The sequence below is a fragment of the Cydia strobilella genome, chromosome 9 (genome assembly GCF_947568885.1).
Source record: "Cydia strobilella chromosome 9, ilCydStro3.1, whole genome shotgun sequence".
Classification (NCBI taxonomy): domain Eukaryota; kingdom Metazoa; phylum Arthropoda; class Insecta; order Lepidoptera; family Tortricidae; genus Cydia; species Cydia strobilella.
In genome coordinates, this window is record NC_086049.1 from 13155315 (window position 1) to 13178617 (window position 23303).

The following is a 23303-nucleotide window of genomic DNA, read 5'->3' on the forward strand; positions in this document are numbered from 1 at the left end:
GAGATGTGACTAGCCATATGCTCTATCCATAAATATAAAGCAATTAAATGCTGGGAGGCCTTAGATTCAAAATAAAATTGTTTTTTTTTATAATATTCATTTGGGCTTATGTCGATTTATTTGATTTTATCTTTCTCTAGGGCTTTGACAGGCGCATTACAATATAAATACAATTGTATTAAAGTAAAAACAATAAGAAAACTATTAGACAAAATCTTAGAAAATAATATCAACTTTTGAAAACAACGCCATCTGTGAGTGAGAAAGGCCGAGGCCGAGGCCGAGTGAGAAATTCAGTGCATTATGATGTACGTATAAAAGTATTGACTATCGAAACATTATCAACGAGCTGTTTCACGTTCAAGTGGTTGCATAAGAGGGATCATAGATGGCTCTGATTAAAGTATTACATCGTGGTCAATCAAAAACATATCTTATGTATGGGGAATAAGGGTTACGCGAAAGACACGTTGTTACGACTTTTTGTTCTGAGAAATCGAGTGTTCGCACAGGTGCATGTTGTCCAACTTATGTCATTAAACAAAAATGAGACTTAAATTAAAGGACGTAAGAGTTATATTATGAAAATTGCAATCTTATATTTGGTAGGTAAATTCTAATGTAACCATAATGAGACCGTAATGCAACCATAATGCTACCATAATGCGTCCATAATGCGGGAAGACTTTCTGAGAATCATGTCGGCATTACGCAGGTGCACCGCAGGTGTTATTGAAATGACGACAAATGAAACCATATAAAAGGGAGTAGGGAAGGATCAGAATTCAGTTTTACTTTGTGCTTCGGACCGGCAATTGACTCTGGTTTAATAGTGATTGAAAAAATTACTGGTGAGTGGAAAATCTCTGTTCATTTTTCTAAGTGTTTGACTTTATTTAGGACAAGACTTAGTCTTTGACCTGATGAAGTTAGCCTTTGGAAATTGTGTCTTTGTTTGGCTTTGCGGAAACTATGGTTGTTTTCGTAATGGATAAACTTTGATACTATCGAGCAGTGTGTTTCCACTTTTGCTATTAATTTTAACAGGAGTTTTGTAATGAAGGTTTAACATCTAGTGAATACTCTGCCCATGATATCTATTATTTGGTTTTACTGAGGACAAACGTCTTCAACAAGGCTAAGTTTAGAAGATGTGTTATTTTTCGGACGAATGGGGTCTATGAACTCATATCGTTTGGAGTTAATGCATCCGGGCGGAGTATTTTATTATCATTTTATGCCTTCATAAAATAATATCTAATTAAATTGTTTTGATCAAATATTTGCGTTATGATTGATTATGTAAAATATAATATCTATATGACATAATTTATAAAGTAATAAAAATTATTTGTTTGAGAATAATATCAGAAAACTCCTACTTGTTTCTCTTATGATTCAAAGCCAGATCAGTGTCTAGACAGACAGTAGTCTAGCCTTTCACTTGCTATCCAAAACGGTGACAAACGGCAAATGGAAGGAGGTCTTTCTTTTACCAAGATGAGGGTGTACTTGGCGCTTTCTCTTTACCAACACAGAAAGCGAAATATCTCTCCCTTCCTGGTCTCCAATGCCCAACTGTTAGACTAAAGCGAGGGCATCACGTGCGTGCCATTGAGTGTAAACTCTGCTCGTTTGAAACCTACAGTATTTGGAGGTCTTGTATTTTAAATATATTTATATGTGCCATTTATAGACATAATAGGGACCTAATCTATCCAAGTGCTGTCCCTGCCTCTGTGCAACCCGCCTTGGAGGGGATTAAAAACACAGGCCGTTTAGTTTTGATGTATCAACTTGGCCGGTTGAACGATTAGCTCTCTAATTAGGGAAATCACTTGCGTGTTTTTCAAAGTACTAGGTCTATGGTAAGTATGATCTGTGCTTTGTTTACACTAGAATAGGCCATTGTATTAGGAATAGGGTAGCTTCACACTCACCATTTGTTAGGAGTTAGGGTCTCTTTTAATGCTTGATCTAAAAATCTGACATATATATTTTTCTTCATTATCCTGAAAAGCGTACGTGTAATAGGCAAGGGGTTTAATTGCCTAGATATTCCTATTTTATAATGTATCTGCGTAAAAAGGTATTGTTGTATATAAAATCTTATACTATTTGGTTTTATTTTGCTAAAATTTCTAGTGTTCTGAGGTAGAAGCGAGGTACTAATTATTTCATTCTGGTCTCCAAGGTATATACAAAATAAATTCCTAAAATATCAAGCTGGGTTTAGGTATACATACCGTTCTGGAATAGAAGAATGGTTTGTTTTAGGGATCCCTTGGCAGGCAAGAGCAGTCCAATGGGAAGAGTCAAGAGTGGAATAATGCTCGACTTGATATTTCTGTCTCATAAAAATATAGTAAATAACTGTAGTGCTTCGTTTGTGCATCAGAAAGGCTAGAAAGAGTCTATACTTTCAGTTCTGGGAAGTGGGAAAAGGGATTAGTATCCCTAGCTTTTGAACATAAAAAAAGAAGTAATTTTGATTGACTGATGATTCTTGGCGCTTCTTTCATCAGATCATCTAGGAATGCTTAGGTTGTGAAGCGTTGGTCTTAGCCCGTCTGGCTACAATGTTAGGATAGGTGACCCGATTGATGTTTTGGATTGGGATAAGGCTTTCTGACCCGCATCGAGCATGCGAAGCAGTACGTGTGAACTCACACATCGTTTAGAAGGTGATAGTATAATTATAACTTTCCCTAAAAAGTTAGGGTGTAAATGGGCTTATCCTGGGAGTGCTGCTTCGTATGTTATCCCGAAAGCTTAATAGGCGTAGCGGGACTTCACCAAAACATTTTTAAATTCATTTTACCAACTACATTTTTAACCTCATACTAACCATGTATGCTGCAATTACCTAAATAACATTATATGTAGTAAGTCTTTAACAGCATTTACATTACACAAATAGATCTAACTAAATTGTAATATTAATTTTATCACTGCGCTCGGGGTTCTATTTTAGAGTCCTTCTCTACGCTCAGTATTCAATTGTGGAATCCTTCGCTTAGTTTAAGATTCGATGTACGCCCTCGCCGTAAGTGCGTCGTTTTGCTCCCTTGTGACTCGTTTTACTATTTCTACTCTTGTAACTATTAAAATATTCCTGAAAAATTATTCCTTAGTGTCATAATAAAATATATCTTCAGTACCATAAATATTTATTCCTTAAATTAAGGGTCCAAAATATAGTTGTTACTCATTAAAGAATCTAGGGTTCCGCGGTTCACTTCGAGGGGTTCTAACGCTAGACTAGACGATCACATGGCCAAATTTTAGGGGTAAATTCTTAAGAGGTGTTTAGCATAAGAGTAGTTTTAAATAGGAATAGTTGGGGGGGTGACAAGGACAAGTCTTTTTAGTAAGTACCTTTAACAGGTTTTTGACAAGTTTTCAGAGATAATAAATAATGACATTGATGCATCAAGGCGGTTTGCTTACAGAGGATCTACCGGGAAACGCGAATCCGAAAATTCGCTATCTGCCTCTTTATCGCTCGAATATGCAAGAGTGACAGAGATGTTAGATAAAGAAATTTTCTTGTTTCACGATAGACCCTCAGATTGTGGTAGTGGCGCTCTGGCGCCCCCTACGCAGTTTCGCGTAATATTCCCTATGTGCAAAAAACGAGTGTTTAAATTTTTTTTGTCATCGATAAGTCAGCCATTAGGGCCCATAGGTAGATTGATAATTAAAATTCTGAGAACTACAATAGAACACCACGCTATTGAAAGACGGACACTGTCATTATTACGCTGTCACGTTGGTAGTAGGTAGATAAATATGACCATCATATAAATATACTGTATACGTACCTATTCATGAACATTTGTTATGACTTTTTAGGGTTCCGTACCCAAAGGGTAAAAACGGGACCCTATTACTAAGACTCCGCTGTCCGTCTGTCCGTCTGTCTGTCTGTCACCAGGCTGTATCTCATGAACCGTGATAGCTAGACAGTTGAAATTTTCACAGATGATGTATTTCTGTTGCCGCTATAACAACAACAAACGTGATTTTTTTGCTGTTTTTTCCCGTAATGGTACGGAACCCTTCGTGCGCGAGTCCGACTCGCACTTGGCCGGTTTTTTTTTGTAACTGCTGGCTTCTTCTCATCTTACTTACCTCGTGAGAAGCAGTGTAGCGAGCAAGTAGAAGACGGATGGTTGCACGCCGCACTCGCACTCCTGAAACGGACAGATTCATTTATTTCAGCCTTGACATGGTGAACATTTGAAATACACATTTAAGGGTCCCCGGCAAGCTCGGTTCTCCAAACAAACGTAGTTACGCTCTCATTTTAAAACGACTAGCTAGATTGCTCTGAAACTTTGTACTTAAAATAGGATAAGGTATATATCTAGGTCTGTAATTAGTTTATGTAGGTTGAGATACAATAGTTAAAAAATACAGCGAATTAAAGTTTTTTAAACAAAACTATATATCTATCTCATGTCATTTGTATGTGCAAAGTTTCATTACAATCCAACCCATAGTTTTAAAATGAGAACGAAACTTGGTTTGTATAAGCTGAAATTCGGCCGAGCTTAGAATCTGATGCACCCTAATAGTTACACTGTCCGTATAGGAGCAGATGCCCAAATTTTGTTAAATTCACAGATCTATGAAATAAAACTATCTATACAATGACGAATCATTACGCTTAGAGATAAGTGAAGTGCTACTGGAAAAACTCCAAGACCCACTCCAGATGAGTGTTGGTGCCTACCTAAAACTGCTGTGGGAATTAGTTGGCCATGCAGAGCAATTTCCGTGACCGAGCGGGGAAGTAGGTATGAAAGGTACCTGCGGCGGGGTCTGCGTGTCCATGCTGGCGCCGCCGAGCTTGTGGTAGGCGATGTACGCGCGCGCCGGACTGCCTTGCCCGTGGGAAGCAATTTTCGTGGCCGTTCTGAGCGCCCGGGTGAACTGACCATCTCCTGAGGGCCGTACTCCTCACCTGAAAAAACATATTAGTATTAGAACATACAGAATGACTTTGTTAAGCCTGATCATACTCTGAGGATATGATCTCTGAGGATATGAGGAGTGAATATGGTCATACTGAACAATGCTGTCTCTTATACATATATCTCGACGAATCATGAAATGAATTATTTGTTATTATAATTTGTTATATATAATGTAGGTAACTATTGTTATACGTCGATTTTGTTATAATTATTATGATTGAATCTAAACCGTAACTAATTGATATAATGCCTATTTTAACATATTTTTTAACTAGTATAAAAACACATTGTATAATGGCTATTGTTCTATTAAATTTTAATATGTAACGTTATAGTTTATACAATCAAAAACATTATTTTTTAGGCGGGGTCGGTCGCAACTCGCTACTTGACGATAGATATAAGACTACGAAAATAATCTTTTTGGTAACAAAACCGATGTATGGAGATAGCACTCTATGTCTTCTTAATTCTTTTTAGTAATAGGGTCCCGTTTTTACACCTTGGGTACGGAACCCTGAAAAACAGCTGCCCATTACCTACTATTTTCGTTGCATAGGTACATTACGTGGTACCTATAAGTATAGGTATGTACCTACATCCTACATCCCGCATACCTATGGCATACCGTATGCGAGAGTGACCAACGGATGATAATGATCAGCAATTTAATAAGTATAAGACTTAACAAAAAAAGTCGCGTTCAGTTCAGATCCTGAACGGTTCGTCCACTTAGCTCCTTCTGTTTCTAACTATGCAGAAATAAAGAACAGTAGCTACCTGTATTTAAGTGCATTGCCGTTCAGCTTAATATTATGTCGGTCAATCATGCTCGTAAGGTACACATTAGGCCTACTTAAGTAATACAATTGAAAGAAAAGTCACGAAATGATAATTTATTCGAGTGACTACATCATAAAAGTACTTAAACATTCATTAATCCCACTAATAGGCATTGGATTTGCTGAAACGACTTTTGGTAACAAACAATGTGCTAACTTACGCCAATCGCAAATACTTACTTTTAAATCAGCATCCGAACCGGCATGAAGAAATACTTAACTCGTAAGAAGCTTCACATGTTTCGTTTTAAATAAAATTATGGTCCAAAAGGTTCTTATTATCGCGTGACTTCGTGTTGGGAAATTGTAATTCCCTCGCGAACGGGAAGGCTCGGCGCGGCGAGCAATTCTCCCCCAAGTTCAAATGGAACTGAGGAAAATGAAGCGATTGCTAGGGACGAGAGACGAAAAACCTCGATAGTCGATGGTGCTGTGTGAAATCAGCTGCTAGTGTACGTTAGAAAGATAATAGACATTTTGTAAACCCAACTAGTACAAAAATAACTGCAAAGATGCATTATTATTTCGATGTAATGTGTGATAGAGGGCTTATGAAGACCAAAGAGGATATAATAAGATAGAGCGGTACTGTCATAGTAAATTTTGTAACCGCTGTAAATTCACTGCCATCTATCGATATACTTTAAAACTAAAAATGAAGATTTATAAAAATACGTTAAAATGTATTTAAATATGGATAAATGATTTTTTTATTTGCATTAATTATTTTTATATGATTTTGACCCATGTTCTTTCACTGTTATGCGTTAAAATTATAAAAAACAAATGAAACCGTCAACGCCCTCTATACGAGAGTAGGCCAAAACTAGTGGCGCCCTCTGATCGAGAATCAAATTTTCGTGATTTTTGAGGCACGTTTTTTTCTTAGACTGTATCCATCTATTACGAAGTTATATCTATCTTTGTGAAGACTAATATATAAGACATATACATTCAATCCAGGCAGGTTTAATTTAAGATTTGAACTTGTTTTTACTAGGTAGTACGAAAATAAGTAACTTTTCTGTCAACTAAAAACAAGTTTAACGTTAAGTAGGCACTACGCAGTACCTACGCAAATGCAAGAACTTATTGAGTAAATGTGTTTATTTTTTAATAATACATGTCAAACACGACATTGATCTAGTAAAAGCTAGGAGCAATTTATTAAGCGGGCACCGAGAGCCGTGGCAGGTTTCGATACCAATATCGATAGAAGTGGTGTCTCTTCACTACATTATAGCGCCACTGGGCGGGCAGCTATACTATAACTGGGCGGGGAAAGGTCGATAGCTACCTCGTGGTTACGCGATGCACGATGCACCACTATTAGGTATTGTGCAAAATTTAATCATTAAAAAAACATACTTCTAAAGTAGGTACCTATTTTAAAAGCTACGGCTAAGCTACACATGTAAGTGGGTTAATAAATGGCTCGTATTAAAATCGGCTTGTCAATCCCATCGCCTCGCCTATGGATAATTATCCTTAGGCTTATCAAAGTTTTAACTCTGGCCATGAAGTTATTTGGGTGTATTCGGGTGATTCCGACTACTTCAAAATGTCGGCTTATTCCGAAAATCACCCATAATTCCATCATACTAGTCAATTTTTGAAATGAAATACTTATCTTAAAGGTGACACTTTTAGGACGGGAGAACATGAGAGGACATTTTATTGGACTTTCGGAGCGATTGTTTTATTTATATAAGACCACTTTTTCTTTTTAAATGACCTGCCCAATGATATCTTAGTTATCTTACTTCCATCATAAGGAAAAATATCATCCCAACTTTTCATGTGGGCAAATGTCACAAAGAAGTCGCATATCAGCAAATAGGAAATAAGTATTACGCGAAACTGCGCCACTACCACAATCTGAGGGTCTATCGCGAAACAAGAAAATGAAAATTTCGTTATCTCTGTCACGCTTGCATATATTCGAGCGATAAAGAGGCAGATAGCGAAATTTCGGATTCGCGTTTCCCGGTAGGTCCTCTGTAAACAAACCGCCTTGATGCATCAATGTCATATTTTATTATCTCTGAAAACTTGTCAAAAACATGGTAAAGGTACAGTATGTATAAGTTACTCTATGGTTTACTAAAAAGGCTAGTCCTGCACTCTGGTGGCAGAACATTGCAGTAATATCCCCTATTCAGACAAACTTAGGTATCTAAATGAGTTAAGTAAAAAAATCCGGCCAAGTGCGAGTCGGACTCGCGCATCGAGGGTTCCCTACTTTTTAGTATTTGTTGTTATAGCGGCAACAGAAATACATCATCTGTGAAAATCTCAACTGCCTAGTTATCACGGTTCATGAAATACAGCCTGGTGACAGACAGACGGACAGACGGACAGCGGAGTCTTAGTAATAGGGTCCCGTTTTTACCCTTTGGGTACGGAACCCTAAAAATCCTACCTACATGCACACGTATATGCGTCAGAAAACATGAATCTAAATATTACAGTACTAAGGTGCTACTTTACCGCACTAGTGCGATAATTAGCACTACGTGCCTATGTCGAAAATTTAAAGTTGTATGATACGAGTGCGAAAAGTAGGAAATTCGCAACGAGTGGCGATAAATTAATATACGACATAAGGAAGCCACCGACTAAATAACTATTCTAAATGGACCCCACAAATACCATACAAAATAACCGAGGGCTCACATTTTCATGAATACAAAAAGAATTTTCAAAATCGGTCCAGAAATGACGGAGTTATGGAGTAACAAACATAAAAAAAAAAAAAAAAACAACCGAATTGAGAACCTCCTCCATGGAGACTATATAAAGATGCCAAATCTCTATGTATGAAAAGTGTCCATCAAAAAACAGTAATTAGGCGGCGCCACCATACACCGAAATACTACCAAAAACAACCTACGTAATTTGGTCGGGTTATTTGTTGCCTTATATGGTTCATGTTATACTCATGCCCCAGAGCCTAATTAGCGCCACGGGAGAGATTAGGAACTATTACTTAAAGCTGAAAGCGGTCACTTTTGCAACAATTCTGCCATAAGAGATTGGCATCCTTTCTATACCATCCATAACCTCCTCCTTTGAAATCTTGAAGTCGGTTAAAAATGTGCCAGGGGATAAATGCGCCGTGTTACATACTACCTATATATAATTCAGAATGATCCTATCGTAAAAAAATTGTACGCATTGTCAGAAAGAGTTCAGAAAAGGAATTATAAAAGAAAATGTTAGTTTAGTGTTTCAGTAGGTATGACTTAAGTACAGTGGAGTCCGGTTAGTACGACTTCGCATATAACAACCAATCGTTTATAGCGACGTAAGTAAGTAAAGACACATGTTTGGTTTTAGTACAAGGACAAGCTACAATGAAAGTACTGTCTGTCTGGCTGTCACCAGGCTGTACCTATCTCATGAACCGTGATAGCTAGATGAAATTTTCACAGATGATGTATTTGTATTTCTGTTGCCGCTATAACAACAAATACTAAAAAGTACGGAACCCTCGGTGGGCGAGTCCGACTATTATATTCTTTGAGTCCGACACGCACTTGGCCGGCTTTTTTTTATAATACTCTCTCTTTTTTTATGTAACCATAGAGTAACTTATACTAGAGCGGTAACTGTCATAGTAAATTTTGTAACCCCAGTAAATTCACTGCCATCTGTCGACACACTTTAAAACTAAAAATAAATATTTTAAAAAATACGATAAAATGTATTTAGATATGGATAAATGATTTTTTTTATTTGCATTAATTATTTTTATGATTTTGACCCATGTTCTTTCACTGATAAGCGTTAAAATTGTTAAATAATAAACGAAACCGTCAACGCCATCTATACGACAGTTGGCCAAAGCTAGTAGCGCCCTCTGAGCGAGAATCAAATTTTCTTGATTTTCGAGGCACGTTTTTTCCTTAGACTGTATCCATCTATTACGGAGTTATATCTATCTTTGATGTAACCAACCATCATGTGAAGTTAATAAATGTATTATTATGGATGGTATATAAAGGATGCCAATCTCTTATGGCAGAATTGTTGCAAAAGTGACCGCTTTCAGCTTTAAATAATAGTTCCTAATCTCTCCGGTGGCGCTAGTTAGGCTCTGGGACATGAGTATAACATGAACCATATAAGGCAACAAATAACCCGACCAAATTACGTAGGTTGTTTTTGATAGTATTTCGGTGTATGGTGGCGCCGCCTATTTACTGTTTTTTGGTGGACACTTTTCATACATAGAGATTTGGCTCCTTTATATGTATAGTCTCTATGTGTATTATATTGCAATGCGTCGCAGCGTCAAGGTCAAGTGTGTCATTTTCGATTGAAACCTATTAAGGCAAAAGCGCATATATGCTAAAGGGGCAAACCTCGATTAAAACCACGAAGTGAATTGAACACGAATTGAATGCCGAAGCCCGGAAGTCAATACATTTATTTGTCCCAAAAGGTCGTCATATTTGCAAATGGCTACACTGCGGTCGCTGTGCCACATTCGCATCACATCCGCCATTCATGACATTTCATTCCCGCCCGCGCCCATTATTGTTTTTTTTTAATAACAATCTGGCGGCTTTGGCCTCAATTTGGCGGGTGAGCACAGACAATACAATACTTCACACAATAAATTCAACTACAATCCTGGCGACATACAGGACGGCAACTTTACAACAAAAATATTTTTTTATTTCTTATGGGTTACAAGCCTTTCTAAGCTTGAATAATGCGTTTTATTCATTTGATTGATTTAAATTAAAACTAAAGTCTAAAACACATTATGTAATGTTTTGGACTATCGGTTGTAAAATATTAATTGTTAAGTAAAATAAAAACTGGTTATGTTGGCCATAAGTAATTTATGAGCATGTGATGGTGAATTTATAATCTTATTGTCACTTGTCAAGTTGTCATTGAAATATCTTATCTGTGCTCTGCATGTAATGTATGTCGGCAAAAGTGGAATAAATTGCAAGGGATTACAGTTTGAATTTAATAAGTATTTAATACGTTTAGTTATCTAATTCGGCGCTGCTTACTTCCTGCGCGTTACTGTTAATCGTGCTGTTTAAACGGATCTGCAACAAAAGTCTACAAGGCAAGTATTACAAATACAAACTTTTAAGAATCATGCTGGTAGTAAGCACCTACTTTACGTACCTTCTTACTTTTTACAATACGGTTCTCTTTTACTTTTAAACGCTTATGCTTTATTTCTTTATTTAGTAATGTGTGTTTTGAGTAATCTTTTATAAAAGGGTTTAAAACACTTGACACGTGTTACACATAAAAGCCATTGTTCAAGACGACCGTTACGAAATTTTTAGCCGGAAATTTTAACAGTTTGGCTGAAGTATTTCTAATTTTTGGAAGAGTATTTAGAGTATTGTGTGTTCGCGTGCTTACGATCAATATCTTACGGCTATACAAACAATTTATTTTAACAGTTTGTTATTTTTCTGATACTTCAGATGGCTGATGTAGAAGAAGTGACACAGACCCCTTCAGAGCTTCTGGCTAGTGGGCGACGAAATTTAGCTGTGAGAGACTACAACGCGGCCACTGAGGCTCTGGCTAAGGCCTGCGAGCTCCTGGCCAAAGAACATGGGGACACGGCCGACCAGTGTGCAGAGGCATATCTATGGTAAGTAAATTTTGTGTTAGTTACAATATATCTTGTTCATAGCATTATATATTAAATCTGATTTAGACGTTTCTAGTTTCTAGTTCCAGACATGCAATCTCTCTCACCCGGTCTCAAAAAGAGCCTCCAACTTCTTGTGTGACTGATAACCCCATCATGGCCTAATATGAACCTGGGCACTGACTATAGTGTATGAACCAGTTTTTAAGTTAACCAAATGTTTTAAGTCTTTAGTTAGTAAAATACTTTGACCGGCCAACCCTAGGAGGATATAACCAAACAGAGTAGCCATTACCAGGCGTCCCCCTCTGTCGAAAATAGTCGGCCAATGGTCATACACAATGTATGGACTGACGTTTATCTCTGACATGGCTATTTTGACGTTACATATACATTGGACGTTCCCGTCCCCCGCAAAAATCGGCAGACTTTTTTGTACAGATAATTACAGATTTGGCTTCTCGTTTGGTTATATCCTCCTAGGGCCAACCCCATTTATTGACAGAAATATAAAAAACCAAAACTCTTAATTTATTAAATAAACTTATGAAATGTGACAAACATTGAATGTGACAGAATATTGCTTACTAAATTGAACTGTGTCTTTATAGGTATGGCAAGGCCTTATTGGGACTGTCGAGAGAAGAAAGTGGGGTCCTCGGTGACGGGATGCCGGGAACTGGCAATGCCGATGGTGAGGAAGATGATGATAATGAAGGTAAGCTGTGGGTCAGACCAAGTTGTTAAGGGAGCAGTCAACATTAGGTAGAATGTGCAAAGCAGTAAGCCAAAGATACTAAACCTCTTATATTCTAGTCAATTACGTGTCTGTTGTTGTATTTTTTTGCTTTGTAAGCCAGAAAATGTTTACACTGGATGTACTATGTGAAAAATATGTCCACTAAGAAAAAATGTGTATGGCCTCCACACAATATGAAATAACTATGGTTAGCAAAAGATGAAATTTAACTACTTAATTACCACAAACTGGCAATCAACTTTCTTCTCAAACTTCACACCTTTTCTACAATGAATAACTCTTTGGTAGAAAGTAATTGTACACATTGTATGTTTTATTCCAATAAGAAATGGGTTTTATTTTGGAACAAGAAGAAAACGGTGAGAATGGCGAGGAAGAGAATGGAGAGGCAGAAGCTGAGCCCGTAAAGGCGGAGGCTGATGATGGAGTGAAGAAGAGTGAAGCTGAGTCCACCACTAAAGATGAGCCGGCCAGCAGCAGCACTGCAGATGATCAACCTGTAAGTGCATTTTGACCCCCTTATTCATACACCTTAGCAGACCTTTGTTAAATTTTGTCCCATGCTAATAAACAAACATAATTATGTCAAAATGATGGATAAGGACCACAGACACAGCATTACATAGATGTGCTATACGCGTGCGCCCGTGAGGGACAGAACATACGCAATGCGACAGTATGGTTATGCGATATTGGTTGAGTAAATTTGTAGCCCCACTATAAACCATACAAATTTACGGTGGGAAATAAAAAAAAATGTGAGACTGTAACAAGGACAAACAATAATAACGCTTTCTCTGTTACTACTACTGAAAGTTCCATAAGAGCATCTCATTCAGTCAAATGGGGGAGGGGCCATTTCCTCTGTATTATTGTACCGAGGAATAGTTTTATTTCATTGTTGCTAGCATTTTCTCAATTAATAAATAAAATAAAATAAAATAAGCCTTTATTGCTGCTCTACATTGATAACAATATATTATTAGGTAAGCATTTTCTCAATTATACCGGTCTCAATATGAACAATCTACAATTATTCGCAGGCAGAACCCGTGGTCCCCATGCACCGCCACCAAGAGATCATATTTCCGTGAAAATACGATGGAAAATAATTATGCACTACATCTGTAGTTGGGTTTGGTTGAATAGACAACCAAAGGGTCTTTAGCCATAGTTGAAATAAATATCTGGCAAATCGTTACTTTAAATATTAGTTAACAAATTATATGACATACGGTACATGACTTGACACGGACACTTGACGGACATGACTTAAGGTATATTTTCCTCAAATGTGCAGATATTTATGATCACCTTCATTGCTTAGATACGTTTGACATTCTATTTGATCAGATATTTTCGGCAAGATGTATGCAAAGAAATTTTTGAATAACATCGTGCTAAGATATTTATGACATTACAGCAGTTATGATATAATTGGTATTTGCAGTGTGCAGAATTTAGTGAAATTTAGTCCTGCTCAGAAATATTTGACCACCTTGGGCGCTAAGATATATCTGATGGCGACTGTACCTCTATGATAAGGACAAATTATTATTAAGGACTTCTCAGACTTAACGAGCGCGAATAACGCCATTAATCCTTATTCCTAATACCCCGTTTGCAGTTAGCTTTTGGAGGCACAGTAATTAGCTCCTCAGGTCAGGGGCGTATTTACCTAATGGCCAAAAGTGGCCATTGCGGCTGCGAAGGGTCAGTTTTCGGTGGCCAACCTTTAAATCTTTGAACCCCCACGTGCTCGTGTCATTGTGACACTTGTCGTAATGCAAGAAGGTTGATATTAGAATACGCTACGCGCTTTAGTTGACGTAGTTGGAGGTCAAAAGATTAAAGAACCTGGGCGCCAAATACTATAAAATATGCCTCTGCCTTAGGTTGCTACTGCTATTGAGAATTTTTATTGAATGAAACAAAAAATCTTAGCAGCAAAAGTTCTTCTAAATTGCTTATTTAATTTCATTCATATTATATTTAAAATTTATTTTTATTTGTATGGTGTTTTTGTCAGGGCCCATCTAATGGAGAGGCAGCTGATGAGTCAATGGCTGACTTAGAAAACGAAGATGATGTTGACAACCTCCAGCTGGCATGGGAAATGTTGGGTAAATAATAATGTGTACTTTTAAAATTATATACACACAATACAAAATTTCAAGTTGCATACATTCCGAAAAACACCCCATATACCGTAAGGTCGGGGTACTTTAGCCCACCAAGGTTACTTTGCACACCTCTGAAAACCTATTTTTTATTTATTGTTATATAAAGAAAACATACATTAATTTCGTTACAAAAATCTCGCCAAACTGTGTAACAGTTTGTTGGCGGTGCGCTCTTATCATTGTTTTATCTTACCTAATACGTACTTATTGATTACTGTGATTAAAATAACAACATTAAAAGTTAGTTTTATGCATAAGAGATGCAATGCGCATGCATCCCTGGAGTGCATACTAGTATGTACCTAAATCTAAAACAAGCTCCCACAGAAGTGGCCAGAAATTCAAAAAGTAACTAGTAAAGTTAACACTTCACCTAGCTTTAACTACACTAAATGTACCTAAATCTAAAACAAGCTCCCACAGAAGTAGCCAGAAATTCAAAAAGTAACTAGTAAAGTTAACACTTCACCTAGCTTTAACTACACTAAACACAAGTAACAATATTGTGATATACATATACTAACAATGGCTTTCAGAATAATTATTTAACTATATTTCCTTAAGCTTTGCCTTAAGACTACCTATTTTTAATTTATTTTCCTCAAGTAAGAGAGGGTATTTAAATTTATTACATATCTTATGGGTATAATAACATTCTGTGGCATTAAGATATTCTACTTTACATGATATCGGAAGGATTTTACAAGCTAAGAACAATTTTTCATAATTAATTCTACATTCATCTCTTATATTTTTCTTAACTAAGTATTTCATCAGCCTTATCTGCAATTGTTTAATTTGGTCCATGTAGGTTTTAAAAGCGAGTCCATAACAACTTAATCCGTAGCTCAGCAATGAGTCAGCAAGGGCATAGTAAACCATGTACAGGGTGCGTTTATTTAATATTCTATTTAAATGATAGAATTGGCCTAAGACTGATCGAAGCCTATTACTTACTTGATTTATATGCAATTTCCAGTTAAAATGTGTATCAATCAATAAGTCTAAATATTTAAAGTTACCAATACTTCCAGTTTATTACAAATACAGTTACGTTTATTGTCATGTAGGCTCTCATATGTGTGACCAATAATTTTAATTTCAGTCGAAATCACATTTTTTGTGTTCCTACTGTGCGGCGAATAAATATGCATACATTTTGTTTTACTTATATTTAAAATTATCCCATTGTCATGGGCCCATTTATTAATGTTCTCGAAATCCTCCTGCACATTGCAATGGATTGATACACTCTTGGCATGGATGTGGTCAATCTTTTATATTCTCTAGCCTCTGCTAATCCACTCTGCTAGCTTCGATGTCTCTGGTGGTGTCTCGGATGTAATGTGTGTGGTGTGTGGTTGTGGCAGACCTGGCGCGCAGCATCCTGCGGCGGCGCGCGGAGGGCGGCGGCGCGGCGCGCGCGCAGCTGGCCGACGTGTATCTGGCGCTCGGTGAAGTCGCTCTAGAGAGCGAAACATACGACAAGGCAGTCGTCGATATGCGTGAGTATTTTACTCTCACATTTCGCTTAACGTACCCACCTCCTTAGGCCCATTTGCACCATTTAGTTACCATGGTTACCAGTGATATCCCAGATTTCAGAAGTTCTATGGTTTTCGTTGGATTATTCAACATGTGTTTGACTAAATTATTGTTTAATCGCAAAGCGAACGTCCCTATTTAAGTTTTGACTAGCATGTGTGTAAATTATAAATATTTTTCTTTTTCACAGAAAGTTGCTTAGAAATCCAAAAAGAACTGTACAATAGTGACGACCGCCGCATTGCTGAAACCCACTATCAAATCGGTAAATAGATGCATATATTTTTTTTTTAATGTGTACCGTCCCAAATGTTTCGTTCGTGATTTTCACCGTACTCATTCGCTAACTCAAAGATGAGAGCAAAAAACCCAAATTTTTTGGTTGTTCGATTTGCAAATTAATCCTCACAACTGATACGATGAGTACACATTTTCCAACGCCCTTACCATATTTTTTTGGCAACAGGTTTAGCAAACTCGCTCGCCTCCAATTTCGAAGACGCGATCACCCACTTCAAAAATGCCGCCAACATTCTCGAGACTCGCATCAAAACGCTAGAGAATCCCGCAACAGTCAAAGACGATGCTACCGTTAAGAAACACTCCACGGCAGATCCGTTCTACTCCGTCGAGGGAGAAATTAAGGAGTTGAAGGAACTACTGCCAGAGATTCAGGAGAAAATACAAGACATGATGGACTATAAGACTGAGGTAAGGCCATGTGAATGTTTAGAGGAGACGCGAAAGATGTTGAGGAATATGATTTTGAAAGAGAAAACTCGTTGCGTTGTTGACTGCCAGTCGGAGGTCTAAAACCTGCATATACCTAAGTAGGCCATACTCAAGTCCGGTGTCTGCTTATATGTGTAGACTGTTATAATCCACGGACAATAATATTCATGTAGTTATTGGCTAGCTTTGGTTTTGATAGCGCAATTTATCGTCTTTTATTTAAATGAATAAGTTTTAATAATTTAACTTCATTAATCGTTAGCTTTAGTATTCGTATCAGCCCATTATGGTTATCCAAACTAAATTGGAATGTGATTCTAAGTATACTCACTAGTTTAATGTTAACATTCTATATTTATTTCATTATTTGTATTGTTAGAAGTTCCTGTTAAGTGCCAAATTAATGGTTCGCCTAAAATTGTGATATGATTGTATTGAATTGAGACTGTCAGTATTATTTTTGGATGAATTTTGTTAGGATTTACTTAGTGCCTTAGAACAGTCAGGCCTAGGACAAATCAAATTATGTTGGTGAAAAAATTAAAATTGTTGTTCAATGCACATCTGATTGACATAAAATCTAAAACCAGCCCTGTGTTCCGAATCACGCTCACAACGCTTACAGTGCTGGCTGCCGGTCCGAATCAGTAAGCGCGCTCAAGGCCGCGTGAGTGATGTTTTGCTTCGGACCGGTCATGAGCGTGTTTACTGTCAACGTCAACTGAATTTGAATTTTGTTCGTTACCTATTTAAAAATTTAAGAACTCTTCGTTCTTGTTGTCCTAGGTCTGATAAGCCCTAAAAATCTCAATTTGCATTTAAAATACTCATAGTTTGTAATTGTTTTGTACTGATTAGGTTTAAGCGGAACATTTTTACCATGTGGCCATGTTTGTATTGTATTGCTGAAGTATTGAAATAAAGTTAATTAAAATTGTGAATGTGTGTTATTTCAGCTACATACCCAATACATTGATGGCCATGTGTGTTAAATGTTCCCTTCTAGTGACAGGCATGGCCATTGATGTCAAAATTCCTTCATACATGACTATGGATGGCTAAATAACATTTAAAAACCTTATGGATCGAAAATAACAAACAAATCAATTTTACATTGGAAACAGCGATTAAAAATATGGTAAGTATAAATAAAGCAAGTAGACGTACCGTTTAAATTGGCCCGTTGGTAAGGAGTAATTATGGTCAGCTATGGAATGTCTTTCAATCATAGCTTTGCCCGACCGTTTGATTTTTTCGATTTTTTAATTATTATAAGAGTTAGGAGCGAAAAACAGGTTTCATAGAAATCTTAAAAGCTAACTCTTATACCTATTAATAAATTAAAAATCGAAAAAAAAGAACGGTCGGGAATAGCTACGATTAATTATACGAATGGACGAGGTCAGAGTACCAAACGCCTTCTAGAAGGCCGACCGGAGGGCCGCATAGGGAAAGGAAAGCCCAAGCTCAGATGGTTGGACGGCGTATACCAGGACATCAGGACCTTAGGAGTGAAAAGTTGGAGAAGGAAAGCCACAAACAGATCGGACTGGATAGATTTGCTTCACCAGGCTAAGGCCCGCCGCGGCTGTAGTGCCTCAGATGATGGATGATACCTATGATTATTACATCAAATTGTGTAAAAATATTTTCCATAATGTCAATATCCAGGGACGAAAATGAGGACTACGTTGTTGGTATGGAGAATCGATAGTCCCATATCCTCTTAAAATAAGCATAATCATTAGCCTAGTTCTAACTAGCCTTATTATACCCAACCAAATTCTTACTGGGTTTGCTAGGCTTTAACTCCCTTGAGATACGGCGTAATGTCAACCTAATGTCTACTGCATCTCAAATATTAAGAGGAGAGTCTGACTGCTTGGACTTGGTGGCGAAGATGACTACCTTTTTTGTTCCCGACAACTACTTACGTGGTCGTAGCCATCGCCTCTTAGCGAATGGAACCTTTCCCACGATAGCACACCAGTACTCTCCAATCGTCCGCTCTCGGACACTCATTTTTTAGGGTTCCGTACCCAAAGGGTAAAAACGGGACCCTATTACTAAGACTCCGCTGTCAGTCTGTCCGTCCGACTGCGACTTGTTTGCCGACAAAAATCATAAACTTTTTAAAGATTTTTTTTACGTTTTTGAGAATCAACATAGGTAGCTTATTAATTATTGTCATATTTATCGTATAACTTTATTACCTATAGCTTTAATTACTTAGTTTTACAGCGCATTGGCGCCCCTTAAATTTTTATTTCAATAAATAAATTACTGCGAAATTGTACAGTAGGTAGTTTGAATATCGGCAAATACCCATAAAAAAAATTGTTTCTTAAAAACGTCACGTACCAAAACATACCACAATGATCTGCATGTTTTTATTTTATCAGCAAAATTCATTATCACTCGGTCAAGTGTCACTATCACTTACAAAACTACCTACTATCAAGTGTCACGTATCAAGCACATGACTTGAAGCAAAATATTGATATTCAAGTGCAGGCTATTCTAGGTAGAATAAAACTCAAGGCCTTATTTTTTTGGTAAACCTAACGTTACCAATAATAATAGTTTTTACAAATACTTTAAGCAAGAACTCAGTCTCGTATACAGTTTGGAAAAAAAAAATGGGCCCTGGAGAGAAAGTGCCTTGAAACCTTAAGTTAGCTCATTTTACTAGTTACTACTAAGTTAGCTAATTTTTTTTTTAAAGAAACTCCCTGCAATGGAACCGACTAAAAATTCCAAAAAATTAACACTCGCTATTTTATTCTACTAGTCGATGATAACATTTCTCCAAGAAACAGTAGGTTTATAACTCGTCTGTCGTACACAATATCCATAAAATCGAATATTTAGTACTCAAGAATATTTTTAGACAAGGGAAATTGAAAAAGAAATTGAAAATCTTTAAATGCAGTTTTTTTTTCTTTTTAAAAATAAAAGAATGTTTCCTTTAAGTTAAATGAGCTAACTTAAGGTTTTAAGGCACTTTCCCTCCAGGGCACCCTAGCTGCATACATTCGCCATTGTTAGTAGCTCGGTACTACTTACAGGGCTAACTAGTGTTTTTCTTATAGCAAGTCTTTGGCAGTTGTGTAAAAGTCTGTGATAACCCTACTGTGTTATTGTGCCGTGTCGGCATTTACGCAAATATCAAAAGCGTCGGTCCACTATTACTTTTTACACTGTGCTAGTGGTGTGACTGACCTACCCGAATATATTTTGTATGGCTATTACTCACATAGGTCGACAGAAAAAGCTTGTATAAGTCTGACGCTTATTTCTATAAAAAAACTTGTTTCACAGACGAAAAAGCGACTCACCGAAACGCTGTTCTCCTCAAACGGCGAAAGCTCCCACCTCAACGGCGCTGGCTCAAGCTCCTCAGAGGCCAAGCCCAAGCCTGCTGCCTCAGACATCTCCCATCTCATCAAGAGGAAGAGAAAGTCCAGCGAAGGCGACGAGGCCTCCTCCGCTAAAAGGGCTAACACGTGAATAGTTAACAATCCCCTCCAACAACATATTCCACTGTAAAATTATTGTTGTAGTCTAAAATCGTGTGGAATTTTTTAATATCACCTTTATAAGGATTATGTACAAGATAAGAGCTTGCGCACTGGCGTTTACGGTAAACCACGTTCGATAACGGTTTTGTGTGTACAATCAATTGTCTAAGATAAACAGATAATCGGCTGATTAAATTGAAGCTCTTAGGGTCGGTTGCACCAAACTGTTTGTCATCGTTAAAGAGTTCGCTAAATTTGATTGTATGGAAAGTTTCATAGTAAACCGCCGCGGCGTCGTTGATCAGTCTGTCAAGTGTGGATGGTGCAACTTGCACTTATTCTTAGCTACTAATTTTGAATTGTGTTCATGTAGTGTTAATCGCTAGTTCGCAGGCTCTAAGGCATTAGGAAACATGTACTGTGTCTGGCCTTATTGACCCTGCCATACATATAGACCGCGGACCAGGAACAGATTTCCATGACCAATCGCCTCCCGGGCGAAAACTCGTATAGTGGTTAACGGCTATGTATGATGAACCCTCGTGAACGTCAGCTGCCGCTCCGTTGGTGGGTTGAGGAATGGCAGCAAATATATTCTATAAAAAAAAATTGTCATCGCCTCCCGCTTGATACTTTGTCAGATGATAGTTTAGATGCTATTGTGAATAAACAAAATCGTCAGCCGATTGTATCGTTGTGGAAAGACCGTCAGCTGGTCACATGAACATGTAAAAAAGAAAATTCTTTTCAGTCATTGGCGTGATTGGCGTCATCGCCTCCCGTTTGATACTTTGTCAGATGATAGTTTAGATGCTATTGTTAATAAAACAAATCGTCAGCCGGTTGTATCGCGGTGGAAAGATCGTGTTACGCGTTTCGGTGGCTGCCATACCTCAACCCACCAACGGAGCGGCAGCTGACGTTCACGAGGGTTCATTATACATAGCCGTTAACCGCTATACGAGTTTTCACCCGGGAGGCGATGACTGACGAAATTTGCGACTGGCTCGCGGTCCCATATCTAAAGTATAACTATCCCTACGAGTTCTACAGTTACATACATAAACATGGCCAAATAGATCAAGATACACTACGATTAAAGTTTGCATTTTGACAATCGTTCTGTTTAGAAGATTCATGGCACCCAACGTTGGCTGTCTGTCGCGAATAATACGAGTAATATGTAAAGATTGCTAAAGTGCATAACTAGGTGTATTGACCAAACGTAATAAATTAAATCGCTTTACTAACTATGTTTCATTAGGGCCTTAAAAGATTGTAAACAAACAATACCATTACGGTAACTCAGTTAATGATATAACTGCACAGTTACAAAAAGTTGTATCTCATTCGAAAAATGACTGAGTCACGTTTGGTTTGTTTACATTTTTTGGACATGGACGTGTAATTCTTTTTAGTGTAAACCATGTAAATATATAAAGCAGAAATAAAATCAGTTTTTTACTATTTCTCGTACTTGAATGTAGCGTTTCTTGAAAACTAAATTACAGATTACCATAAATACAGTTGTCTAAGTGACCCCTCCATTAGAAATTAAAACTTTTATGCAAGGGTATACATATGTTTTCCTTGTAGTGTAAGGTGTACGTAAAAAAAACTGCAAATCGATGTACAGTTTAGCCGTTCGGCAAACGCATACTAGAGGTCAAAACAAAAATTTTGAGTGCAGTCATTTTCCTCCAATACGATAAGGCTGATTTTTCTTTGTACAATATATCCTCCTAAGGATTTTTTTAAAGGTTATTAATTTTGTTTTGACCTTTTGCGTGTGCCAAATGGCTTAACTGTACATCGATTTGCGGTTTTTCTTTGAAATTCGCTCGTACGGCTTCCACTATTGACTGTACAATGTTTGCAGTTATACACAATTACCGCGCTAGGCATTTCGTTAAGTTTTGTTATTAGATCTGATCTGTTTTTAATATTTTTTTCTATCATTATACACTCCGATACTAATGATGTTTATTTAACGAAAGGTCATCTTGGTATTGTACAGAAAGATAACTCATGAGGTATAACAGTTTAAATAGGTACATTGATAGTCTCGAAACCTGTTGAGCTATGGACGTCAATTTATTCCAAATTGTTGTTATTTAAAGTGTTATCTTGGTTAAATTTAAACATAAACTAATTGATAGGCTAAGTATATTTGGATTTATCTTGCTGTAATCATTAATTGGATTTGATTGTAAAAATGTTACTAAGTATTAATTTGCGTTTCTTTAACTTACGATTTGGAGAATCAAATTTACTTAAGTAACATACTGAATATAATAAGTCTAGGAATTTCCAAAATACGCTAATGTCCAACATTCTTATGTTAATCGGCCTAAATTTAATCTCAGTTTGATTATTCAGAGCATAATAAAATTAAAGTAGAAAATGTAAATAATTTTTTTATGGTCATACATAATCTGTAGACTAATTGTGATGTTTTCAACTAAAAGGTACCACATTGTCGTTTGTCGATAAGGTTGATTTCAGATTGAAACTATCGAAATAGCGCCTCATTGACAACCGACAATAAGTACACTTGGTTGAAAATGGCACAATTAATCAAAAAAGAACCCAATCAGCTGTTTGTGTACTTTTAAACAGAAATTAGAATGTCTTAATGTCATAGTTTTACTGTAAGGTTGGACTGGTAGTAAACAATTTGACGACTCAGCTGTGCTCAGTAATTAGTGTACCTAATTACGATGTTCTCGCTCGCCTTCGGCGTATAGTACTTATATCCATTATGTTATAGCGATTAAAATTAGACCGTTTTTTGGGTTCTTTCTAATATTACTAGTACAACTTAAAGGGGTTAAAATCACTTAGTTAACTTGAAGACTAAATCAGTATCACACTATGTAGTTGTTATTTTAATGTTGTAAACTTAACATTAGGATCGGTTTTAATAAATAAGACTTTGAGAACTTATTGTTTAATTTGCCTTTTTGGTGACGAGTACTACCTGTACCTATAGACAAAGTAACAGATAGTCTGTGCGGAAAGAGAAGTCGTGAAATGTATGGGGCCCAATATAGTCGTTCGATTTGTAGCTGGCCCCGAACGGCTAGTCCTTTGTCTATTG

General features: G+C 37.1%; 2 protein-coding genes across 4 annotated transcripts in view; one reads left to right on the forward strand and one right to left on the reverse strand.

The window, feature by feature from the left end:
- LOC134744410 (uncharacterized) overlaps positions 1 to 6202 on the reverse strand; it is a 60880-nt gene extending 54678 nt beyond the window's left edge. Inside the window, exons 1-3 of the mRNA XM_063678220.1 lie at positions 6005 to 6202; positions 4816 to 4969; positions 4135 to 4196 (exon numbers count right to left, since the gene is read on the reverse strand). Coding sequence (XP_063534290.1) covers positions 4135 to 4196; positions 4816 to 4839 — 86 coding nt within the window. The 5' untranslated portion in view covers positions 4840 to 4969; positions 6005 to 6202. The remainder of the gene's footprint in view (positions 1 to 4134; positions 4197 to 4815; positions 4970 to 6004) is intronic.
- Positions 6203 to 10752: 4550 nt separating this feature from the next.
- LOC134744340 (histone-binding protein N1/N2) lies at positions 10753 to 23085 on the forward strand. 3 transcript variants are annotated; one of them, XM_063678113.1, is made up of 9 exons: positions 10753 to 10916; positions 11290 to 11462; positions 12074 to 12180; positions 12549 to 12721; positions 14252 to 14345; positions 15776 to 15910; positions 16141 to 16215; positions 16417 to 16661; positions 20004 to 23085. In XM_063678113.1, the coding sequence occupies exons 2-9, from the start codon at positions 11290 to 11292 to the stop codon at positions 20190 to 20192; spliced, it is 1191 nt and encodes a 396-aa protein (XP_063534183.1). In that variant the 5' UTR covers positions 10753 to 10916; the 3' UTR covers positions 20193 to 23085. The 3 variants fall into 3 exon arrangements, with proteins under 3 accessions (XP_063534183.1, XP_063534184.1, XP_063534185.1); XM_063678114.1 differs by having other exon boundaries at positions 10754 to 10916; positions 12573 to 12721; XM_063678115.1 differs by having other exon boundaries at positions 10754 to 10916; positions 12576 to 12721.
- The last annotated feature ends 218 nt before the right edge of the window (positions 23086 to 23303 follow it).

Bases quoted from the DNA above. Each gene is read 5' to 3' on its own strand.
- LOC134744340 (XM_063678113.1), top strand. From the start codon at position 11,290: ATGGCTGATGTAGAAGAAGTGACACAGACCCCTTCAGAGCTTCTGGCT. The intron at 12,722-14,251 runs GTAAGTGCATTT...TGTTTTTGTCAG, and splicing joins GCACTGCAGATGATCAACCT to GGCCCATCTAATGGAGAGGC. The intron at 15,911-16,140 runs GTGAGTATTTTA...TCTTTTTCACAG, and splicing joins CAAGGCAGTCGTCGATATGC to AAAGTTGCTTAGAAATCCAA.